We start from the raw sequence: 11601 nt of genomic DNA, 5'->3' as shown, positions 1-11601 counted from the left end.
AAACACATTTAGAACAAACACATTTATAACACACATTTAGAACAAACACATTTATAACAAACACATTTATAACAAACACATTTATAACAAACGCATTTATAACAAACACATTTATAACAAACATTTATAACAAACACATTTATAACAAACACATTTATAACAAACACATTTAGAACAAACACATTTATAACACACACATTTATAACAAACACATTTATAACAAACACATTTATAACAAACACATTTATAACAAACACATTTATAACAAACACATTTAGAACAAACACATTTATAACACACACATTTATAACAAACACATTTATAACACACACATTTATAACAAACGCATTTATAACAAACACATTTATAACAAACACATTTAGAACAAACACATTTATAACAAACACATTTATAACAAACACATTTATAACAAACACATTTATAACAAACACATTTATAACAAACACATTTATAACACACACATTTATAACAAACACATTTATAACAAACACATTTATAACAAACACATTTATAACACACACATTTATAACAAACACATTTATAACAAACACATTTATAACAAACACATTTATAACAAACACATTTATAACAAACACATTTATAACAAACATTTATAACAAACACATTTATAACAAACACATTTATAACAAACACATTTAGAACAAACACATTTAGAACAAACACATTTATAACACACACATTTATAACAAACACATTTATAACAAACACATTTATAACAAACACATTTATAACAAACACATTTAGAACAAACACATTTATAACAAACACATTTATAACAAACACATTTATAACACACACATTTATAACAAACACATTTATAACACACACATTTATAACACACACATTTATAACAAACACATTTATAACAAACACATTTATAACACACACATTTATAACAAACACATTTATAACAAACACATTTATAACAAACACATTTATAACAAACACATTTATAACAAACACATTTATAACAAACACATTTATAACAAACACATTTATAACAAACACATTTATAACAAACACATTTATAACACACACATTTATAACAAACACATTTATAACAAACACATTTATAACAAACACATTTATAACACACACATTTATAACAAACACATTTATAACAAACACATTTATAACAAACATTTATAACAAACACATTTATAATAAACACATTTATAACAAACACATTTATAACAAACACATTTATAACAAACACATTTATAACAAACACATTTATAACAAACACATTTATAACAAACATATTTATAACAAACACATTTATAACAAACACATTTATAACAAACACATTTATAACAAACATATTTATAACAAACACATTTATAACAAACACATTTATAACAAACACATTTATAACAAACATTTATAACAAACACATTTATAACAAACACATTTATAACAAACACATTTATAACAAACATATTTATAACAAACATATTTATAACAAACACATTTATAACAAACACATTTATAATAAACACATTTATAACAAACATATTTATAACAAACACATTTATAACAAACACATTTATAACAAACACATTTATAACAAACATTTATAACAAACACATTTATAACAAACACATTTATAACACACACATTTATAACAAACACATTTATAATAAACACATTTATAACAAACACATTTATAACAAACACATTTATAACAAACACATTTATAACAAACACATTTATAACAAACACATTTATAACAAACACATTTATAACAAACACATTTATAACAAACATTTATAACAAACACATTTATAACAAACACATTTATAACACACACATTTATAACAAACACATTTATAATAAACACATTTATAACAAACACATTTATAACAAACACATTTATAACAAACACATTTATAACAAACACATTTATAACAAACACATTTATAACAAACATTTATAACAAACACATTTATAACAAACACATTTATAACACACACATTTATAACAAACACATTTATAATAAACACATTTATAACAAACACATTTATAACAAACACATTTATAACAAACACATTTATAACAAACATTTATAACAAACACATTTATAACAAACACATTTATAACAAACACATTTATAACAAACACATTTATAACAAACACATTTATAACAAACACATTTATAACAAACACATTTATAACAAACACATTTATAACAAACACATTTATAACAAACACATTTATAACAAACACATTTATAACAAACATTTATAACAAACACATTTATAACAAACACATTTATAACAAACACATTTATAACAAACACATTTATAACAAACACATTTATAACAAACACATTTATAACAAACATTTATAACAAACACATTTATAACAAACACATTTATAACAAACACATTTATAACAAACACATTTATAACAAACACATTTATAACAAACACATTTATAACAAACACATTTATAATAAACACATTTATAACAAACACATTTAGAACAAACACATTTATAACAAACACATTTATAACAAACACATTTATAACAAACACATTTATAACACACACATTTATAACAAACACATTTATAACAAACACATTTATAATAAACACATTTATAACAAACACATTTATAACAAACACATTTATAACAAACACATTTATAACACACACATTTATAACACACACATTTATAACACACACATTTATAACACACACATTTATAACACACACATTTATAACACACACATTTATAACACACACATTTATAACAAACACATTTATAACACACACATTTATAACAAACACATTTATAACAAACACATTTATAACAAACACATTTATAACAAACACATTTATAACACACACATTTATAACACACACATTTATAACAAACTTTATAACAAACACTGCTAACCCTGAACACGTGCAATACTGACTTAACCATGTGCAATAAATGTCATATGTGTTTGTGTCATAAGAGTCATAAATGTCATAAGAGTGTTTATTTTACCATTATTATTAGTATTATTTTGTCTTACGCCAGCTGTTTTTATTTGATCTTTATTTTCCCCTCCTTAATAAGAAATGAGAGGTTTTGTCTATAGGAGTTTTTGTTTATAAGAGTTCTTCTATTAAGAGTGTTTTTTAAACTTCCTATAAGTTATCTGTCCTTTTCTTCTGTATCTACCTGCGTTGCAACAATGAAATTTCCCCATGTGTGGACAATAAAGGAATATCTTATCTTATTTAAAGCAGGATGAAACAGCCCGTGATCGAGAAACCGCGCGAGTATCTGTCCAACCGTGAGATCTTACGGTACAGCCCATTTATATCATCAAATATAAGGCATTTATTTGATTTATATGATTTAATTTGATTGTATTTCATGTTTATAGAGTTACTAAAGATCTGAAGCATAACCTGTGCGTGGACATGCTGCAGGACGGCTTCCCCAGGTGACTTTACTCTTTACCATGAGTTTTTACCATCGTTTTGTCCCTTTTGTCTCAGTCCTACAACCTCCGTCTTCCAGGTCGTTCTCGCAGTTCTTTTACGTCCTGAGCCGGGACCAGGAGCGACGGGCCGCGGTCGACCCGGGTCTGGTGGACGCGCTGCCGCCGCGGCTCGAGGACCGGCCCAACGCCCTGCGCGAGCTGAAGGAGCGGCTGACGCAGGCCGAGCACGCGCAGCGCTCCGGTACCGACCAGGACACGGCTACATTCAGTGCACTTACTGTCAATGTGACTAATCCTAACCCAAGCTCATAAACTACCGCACAGTGCATTTAATAGTGAATACAGCATCTAATCAAAGGCCAAATGATGATTAAAATGTTTAATTATATCGTTTGAATGGGGAGAAGTCCTCATACGATCCTTCAACTCAGGAAGGAGTCATATCCCTGTAAAACCCATGAATATAAACTCTAAAACATGCAAAAATACTTGTTTAAAGGATTTTTTAGCATTGCATTTGACTGCAAGTGACATACATTTTATAACAGAAACAGCAACAATATTATATCAATATGTCAAAAATAATGAATTAACACTGATTTTTTATTTTTTTAAACAATAATGCACTTTTAAAAAAATCAGCCAACATAAACTTAACTTTTATTGGTTAAAATGTGCCTCAATGTGCAGTAGAAATAATAATGTGACGATTAGACTCGTAAAAAAGAATCACAGACTTATTCAGTTCAATTGAATGCATGTTTACCTTCTGACACAGAGTGACAGTGTGAGGCTCTAGTGTCTGCTGCAGAGCTGTCCAACATTAAGACTTTACTTTCAGGGATCATTTCTATAGTTTGTGACTTGAGAAATGTGTTTCTAAAGAGTTTGGTCTCGCTGATCACGATGAAGAGTTGGTGATACTTCTTCCTGAACATGAAGCAGACAGAGAGACCTGGTTTACTCCTCATGCTCTCTGCTCTTGATGACTCTTCACTGTTTCCTCTGACACTGTGAGGAAGAAGTATGATCTGAGTGACTAAACATTGAAAACTCAAATGGGTTTGAACATGTTGTTGGTAAAATAATCCCTACTGTGTATTTTATGTAGCGTAATGAAATTAGATGTGACTTTCATGGGAAAATGTCTAGAAACCATGAGAAACTTAAATGTTTCTCTCTCTTTTCTACACTTTAGACTTTAGATGTAATTTAATGAGAGAAAGTCCAATTGAAGCTTCGTGAAAAAGCAAAGTATTTGACCCAAATGTTTCAGACAGTGAAACATGTCTCCAGAGTGACACATAGTGGTGTGTTTTAGTACTACAACATCCACAGTGGTTTGAACCACATCATATGTGCTGTGGTCACCAATAAAATAGCATCACATTTGAGTTGTATTATTGATGCATTTGTGCTTCTAGACCAGGACTGTTCAGTTTAAGTTTACAGAGGTCCAGATTTTTTGGAGGACCAAGGTACCAAATACAATAAACAACTATTTATGAGATGGTTTATAGTTCAATTATTCTTTTAAATCAGCCAAAGTGTTGGTCAATGGTCAAACAGGAGTGTTAATATTACATCAAAATTAACATTTGTTACGTAATTTCTTCACTCTGGTGTTAATATTTCTTTTTTTACTCTCGGTGCAATAACTTATATCTTTCATCAAATCTTGGTCACTCAGATCATATTTCTTCCTCACAGTGTCAGAGGAAACAGTGAAGAGTCATCAAGAGCAGAGAGCATGAGGAGTAAACCAGGTCTCTCTGTCTGCTTCATGTTCAGGAAGAAGTATCGCCAACTCTTCATCGTGATCAGCGAGACCAAACTCTTTAGAAACACATTTCTCAAGTCACAAACTATAGAAATGATCCCTGAAAGTAAAGTCTTAATGTTGGACAGCTCTGCAGCAGACACTAGAGCCTCACACTGTCACTCTGTGTTATACTCTGAGTCTCCCAATAACAATATCCAGAGGATATTATGTCAATTCAACACAAATGTGTTAAATCATGTCTTTATAAATGTTAGATTAGGTTTAATTATCAGACAAATGTGAAAATCAGTCACAAAAGTGCATTAATATTATAATATTACTTATATCTTTATTTTAAAGTTGATGTAGAGGTGAAGTCGGTCACTAAACTCGCCTCTCGGCTGCTCAGTTTGAAGTGTTTCCAAAGACAAAACAATATATCTATATGTCAAAAAGTAATTAATAAACACCATAAACACTGTGATTTTTTAATACCAATAATACACTTTATTTGTAAATAATATTTATCTAAAAAATCAGCCAACATAAACTTAACCTTTATTTGGTTAAGAATTAGCCTCAATATGCACTAGAAATAATAATTTGACGATTTGACTCATAAAAAAATAATCACAAACTTATTCAGTTCAATTCAATGCATATTGTTACACCCAAAATCACAAATGTAATAATCAATAATTAAAGTGGTGGTTTTAAGCCATAGACTCTGGCCAGCAACGCAGGAAGCTCATTCTGCGTTAACGTCTTTTATATCATAAATGCGTTAAACAGTGAATAAACCAGCATTAGACATTATTCATTATTGACTGGGTGTTATTTCATAGTATAATTGCTTTCTGCTGATGGTGCTCGTTGTACTTTGTCCCTAAAATGTGAACAAAACATGTGATTTTAACATGTTTACTTCCATTCTATTACCATAAATAAGACGTTACATTAGAGACCTCCTCCAGGAGTCAGTCTTCATTTCGCTCCCCCCCGCAGCGTCCTGGTCGGCGATCTGTGAGAGTTACCTGTCGCTGGGGCTTTACTTCTCGGCGACGAAAGACCTGTGGCTGCGGCAGCACTTCCTCCACATGTGCGCCGACCAAGAGCACGGCAACAAATCCAGAGCCGCCACCGAGGCCCGAGCCCACCTCGCCGAGATCTGCCTCCAACAGGGTCAGTGCCACGCCCGTCATGTGTCTGTGAACCCGCCTCTGTCAGTCGCACTTAGACCTGGACACACGCTATTGGTCCACAAGGGGAAGGTCTTGGATTAAGTGGCTCAAAAGTTACAATATACAAACAGTTCCAAATAATAAAGAGCAAATAGAGTGGTAAAACAAGTCTAAAATGGGAGCAAAAGAAAAACATATGGGAATAAGGATATGCTGCTTATTTAATTTAATTAATTTAATTAATTTTATTTTATTTATTTTATTTATTTTATTTATTTTATTTATTTTATTTGTTTTATTTGTTTTATTGATTTTATTTGTTTTATTTATTGATTTATTGATTTTTATTTTATTGATTTTATTGATTTTATTGATTTTATTGATTTTATTGATTTTATATTACAACATTAGTTATTATTTGTTTTTCAATTACAGTAGATTCTCCATCCTGGCATTTCGTAAAAACAGTTATAACTATACTAATATTGTCAGACGTTAATATTAGGGAGATGAAATTGTGACCAGATTGAGCTCACATGAAGATTAGGGCCTCATGAGATTTTTCCCTTGTGTTTACATCAGATTCAGACAAAAAAAAGGGTTTAATGTCGTTGAATTACACCTGTTTGAGAAGCTACAGTTACTACAACGACAACGACAGCGAAAAACTAAACAGATTCAACCACATCCTTTATTTATCAGGAAGTTCGTGTACCCGATTTCTTGGGAATTGTTTGCGTGTTACTATTGTGATTTCTGTCTCCCAATAACAATAATCAGATCATACATTTGCAACAATCTTATCAGAAATGTGCCTAAATGTAGCTGTCAATGTTAATGTTAAAATATTGCACAAAAAGCAGAGAAAAATCAACTCAAAATGTAGCATTTCAGTGATTTCTTTACTTTTATTGTGACGAATTGTACCATTTTTTGCGCCGTTTTCTTCCCGCTGTCCCGTAGGTGAGCTGGAGGACGCGCTGCAGGAGGCGGAGCTCTGTCTGGACCAGGCGGTGGAGGGGTGCTGGCTGGACTCCTCCGGCGCGTCCCTGAGGACCCGAGCTCAACACGCGCTGTGGAGGATCTACACGGAACTCCACCACAAGAGGTACACGAAGACCCCCAAACTCCTGCAGCGGGCCCTGGACATCGCCAAGGACTGTGAGTGCCACGCCCTTTTCCATTCGCCTTTCGACAGTTCATTCAGTGCAATTACGTTTCTTGTTTTTTCGAATAAGGTACATTTTTGATTCGCTTTAAATGAATTATCTGGTGTATTTTGTTTCTAATGTGACAGATGTGTGTGCGAAATCAAACTTTGCACTAAGTCTGAAGTTAATCAAATATTGTCAACTAATTTAGTCATCAAATTATCGTTTTCTGGACTATACATATATCATATTTTCCGGAGTATAAGTCGCACCAGCCAAAAAATGCATTATAGAGAAGAAAAAAACATATAAGTCGCTCCGGAGTATAAGTATATGAGTATAAATATAAGTATAAGTCGCACCCCGGCCAAAACTATGAAAAAAGGTGCGACTTATAGTCCAGAAAATACGGTACTTTAAACCATGTTGTGCGGAGATAAGAGGTTATGTGTGTCAGGAAGAGCAGCAATTCCATCAAAATGACTCAGGAAACATATTTTTACGTATGTTTGGTGTAGAAATCAGATTACGGCAGGAATAAAATGATGATGACGACGCAACAACCGTGTTCTTTTAATGAATGACTATTTCCTGTTTGGGCGAAATAAAGAAGTGGAGGAAAAAATAATTATGTAAAAACCTCATATTCGCCGGCTTTTATTCAAACAACGAGTCGAAATAATGGCATTAATCATTTTGCATAATAATACGCTACTTTGTACAAATGTTAAAGGTGTATTATGTCACTTTTCGATATACCAGTCTACGTCTTTGAGACACTATAGAATTGAAATGTCCACAGTTTGACAATGAACTTCTTTCTCGAATGTATTCATTTACAGCTGTTTTTATTTCTTAAAAAATGCATTGATGCATTTTTACTCTTGTGTGTATGATATTCACACAATGCACCTTTAAGTCTGTGTAAGAATCTATGTTTTTGCTTGTTTTTTTCATAAGCGGGGAACAAACAGATTGAAGCAGAGGCCACGTACAACTTGGGAGCCGCCTACCAGCTGTCCGGAGACTACAAGACTGCCAAAAAGGTGACGCCTACCACATTATTTAGGGAAAGCTCTGGCATCGTTCTGAACAGTCACTTGTGTGTTTTCAGCACTTGAACGCGTCCATAAAGATCTGCGAGGAGCTGGACGACGCCGCAGGACTGGGAAAGGCCTACAAAGCGGTCGCCAAGTGTTTACAAAGGTGCGTGACGCGTTCAGGTCGTCCCTCTGCTTGCTGAGCGGCAGGACGCAGGCTGACCACTCTGCCGCAGTGATACACAATCGTATGTTTGGTGTGTCCAGCGAGGGGAACGTAGAGGAGACGGTGCTGTGTCTGCAGAGGTTCACTGACCCGTCCACCAACAGTCTCCCGCGTGACCTGGTGGACGCCTGTCTCATTCTGGGGGATATCTACTCCAAAATGGTACCGACCACGCACGAATACACTTCAAACGTGTTCAAATGTGTTTCCCTGTAATGCATGGATGTTTTTTAAATTTAATTTAATCTTTATTCAAGCAGCAAACGACAGTAAAATAACATGATGACGCTCAGGTTTTGCATGTTCCAAGCAAAAGGAGCTGAGCAGACAAAGGCAGCTCTGTGACATGACATTTTTTATCTTGGTTTTACAATGTTTTTGTTACTGTATGTAGGGTCTACATAAGTATGGCATTTTTTAATTTGATTTAATTTGATTAATTATTATTATTTTTTTGATTTATTAGTTTCATGATTTTTTGTATTTATTGTATTTATTTTATTTATTTTATTTATTTTATTTATTTTATTTATTGTATTTATTGTATTTATTTTATTTATTTTATTTATTTTATTTATTTTATTTATTTTATTTATTTTGTTTATTTTATTTATATATATATTCATTTATTTATATATATATATATATATATATATATATATATATATATTCATTTATTTTATTTTGTTTAATTATATTTATTTGTTTTATTTTTATTTTATTATACAATTTTTTTAATTTTTCCTATTCTTTTTGCCAGTAACTTTACTTTTCGTCAGATTTTTTTAAATAGAAAAAATAATTTTAAAGACATTGATATACATCGCTTTCATCCTTCATTAAATATGATGTTTGAAAAGTAAACTACATCCTGACATTTAAGTGTTTTAAGCTCACAGTTGTGCGACGTGAGTGTTTTAAGCTCACAGTTGTGCGAATTGAGTGTTTTAAGATCACAGTTGTGCGACTTGAGTGTTTTAAGCTCACAGTTGTGCGACTTGAGTGTTTTAAGCTCACAGTTGTGCGACTTGAGTGTTTTAAGCTCACAGTTGTGCGACTTGAGTGTTTTAAGATCACAGTTGTGCGACGTGAGTGTTTTAAGCTCACAGTTGTGCGACTTGAGTGTTTTAAGCTCACAGTTGTGCGACTTGAGTGTTTTAAGCTCACAGTTGTGCGACTTGAGTGTTTTAAGCTCACAGTTGTGCGACGTGAGTGTTTTAAGATCACAGTTGTGCGACTTGAGTATTTTAAGCTCACAGTTGTGCGACGTGAGTGTTTTAAGCTCACAGTTGTGCGACTTGAGTGTTTTAAGCTCACAGTTGTGCGACAGCAGTGACACTAACACACTCGTCCTCTTCAGGAAGAGTCTGCTCTGGCCTGTGAGTATTATCAGAGGAGTTATGAAGGGGCCGTGGATCTGGGGGACGTCTCGCTACTGCACAAGACTCAGGTCGGTGTCTCGTTGTTTAGTCAAGTTTTCCTGCTTTCACGTTCAGCGCTTGCCAAACGATAGCTTCATATTTTTACTGATACACATTTACTCAATATGTGTGATTTCTATGCATGCCATATATTCCGTTTCACTTAAGTGCATTTATTGTTGTGAAGCGAATCGTTTGTCGGTAGAAGCAAATGGTTTGGGGCCGAGTTCAGACTTTGGAAGAACGAATTGAACGTTTTTGGGGCTTTAAAATGGCAATTATTAAAAGTTCATGTTAAAAAATCAGATGCAGTGACAGAAATTGAAAGCCTAGAAATGCATAGAGTTGAAAAATACCAAAAATATCAAAAATATGGTGAAATTCTGTCACGTGAAAACACTTATTTGCCTAAAAAAAACAAAAAACGTCACCATCTTGTTTATGTCATTGATGTACCGTATTTTCCCATGTATTTTCCGGAGTATAAGTCGCACCGGAGTATAAGTCGCACCAGCCAAAAAATGCATAATAGAGAAGAAAAAAACATATATAAGTCGCACTGGAGTATGAAATGTAGTTGCAAGTGTGAAAATAACAAATAACATCACATATAAGTCGCTCCAGAGTGTAAGTATATAACTATGAGTGCAAGTGGCACTCCGGCCAAAACTATGAAAGAACTTAACGACTTATAGTCCGGAAAATACGGTATTTGTTCAGAGGAAATGACGGTGTTGGTGTCGTTGTCGTGCAGGTGTTGCTGGGCCGCGCCAAAGCCCACTCTATGATCGGACAGTTCAGTTGGGCCGTGCGGTCGGCCTCGCGCCCTTCGCTCCGCAGACTGATCCACTGGAAGGACAGAAGGGAGTGGGACCCGAGCGTTCAAGAAGCTTCACACTCTACTGACATCGAGACGTCGCCTCAGCAATAACTACGAATTATGACTGGCCAAATAAATGGAAGGATCAATCTGAGGCTTAATAATGGTGTATTTTGTCAGTTTTTAATGTCACCAATATTAGTATTAACAGAGAAATACTTCTGCCATGTGTAGTTCAAAGGCCAGCTTGCAAAAGGCATGTAATAAACAATAAAACTTAAGATCTCATGAGAGAATTACATATACTTCTGATACTTGAATAACATTAAAATACAGAAGACAAAAGGAAGAGTCATTAATGTGTCAAATAATTTCCATTTAACAAATATTTGTGTGCACTGTATGTGTATTTAAAGCTCTGTCCAAATAAAGAACAAACAGTATTACAGGAGAATTTTATTAATATTGATACCTTGTGACGGTGTTATTTTCACATTTTATTTTTATTCAAATTAG

At 33.1% G+C, this 11601-nt stretch overlaps 1 protein-coding gene and 2 non-coding genes across 3 annotated transcripts; 2 read left to right on the top strand and 1 right to left on the bottom strand.

Annotated features, from left to right (window-relative positions):
• Positions 1 to 3285: 3285 nt before the first annotated feature.
• Positions 3286 to 11196, top strand: ttc29 (tetratricopeptide repeat domain 29). Its single transcript, XM_072458688.1, has 10 exons — positions 3286 to 3344; positions 3425 to 3484; positions 3562 to 3725; positions 6252 to 6428; positions 7391 to 7588; positions 8539 to 8624; positions 8693 to 8784; positions 8886 to 9006; positions 10205 to 10294; positions 11020 to 11196. Exons 1-10 carry the CDS (start codon positions 3286 to 3288, stop codon positions 11194 to 11196), a joined length of 1224 nt encoding a protein of 407 aa, XP_072314789.1.
• LOC140372240 (small nucleolar RNA U3) lies at positions 4310 to 4524 on the top strand. Its single transcript, XR_011928575.1, has one exon. It is a non-coding gene; the product is annotated as a small nucleolar RNA U3 (small nucleolar RNA).
• LOC140372262 (small nucleolar RNA U3) lies at positions 5166 to 5380 on the bottom strand. The gene has a single exon (XR_011928597.1). It is a non-coding gene; the product is annotated as a small nucleolar RNA U3 (small nucleolar RNA).
• Positions 11197 to 11601: the final 405 nt, after the last annotated feature.

The sequence above is a fragment of the Eucyclogobius newberryi genome, unplaced genomic scaffold (genome assembly GCF_026437365.1).
Source record: "Eucyclogobius newberryi isolate DKJ021-1_F unplaced genomic scaffold, fEucNew1.0.hap1 SCAF_22, whole genome shotgun sequence".
NCBI lineage: Eukaryota > Metazoa > Chordata > Actinopteri > Gobiiformes > Gobiidae > Eucyclogobius > Eucyclogobius newberryi.
Note: the sequence above shows the minus strand (reverse complement) of the source record. Positions and strands in the feature narration are given on the sequence as shown.

Excerpts from the sequence above, each read along its gene's own strand:
- ttc29 (XM_072458688.1), top strand. The coding sequence starts at position 3,286 with ATGAAACAGCCCGTGATCGAGAAACCGCGCGAGTATCTGTCCAACCGT. Across the intron at positions 6,429-7,390 it reads CGAGATCTGCCTCCAACAGG|GTGAGCTGGAGGACGCGCTG; the intron begins GTCAGTGCCACG and ends GCTGTCCCGTAG. Across the intron at positions 8,785-8,885 it reads GTCGCCAAGTGTTTACAAAG|CGAGGGGAACGTAGAGGAGA; the intron begins GTGCGTGACGCG and ends TGGTGTGTCCAG.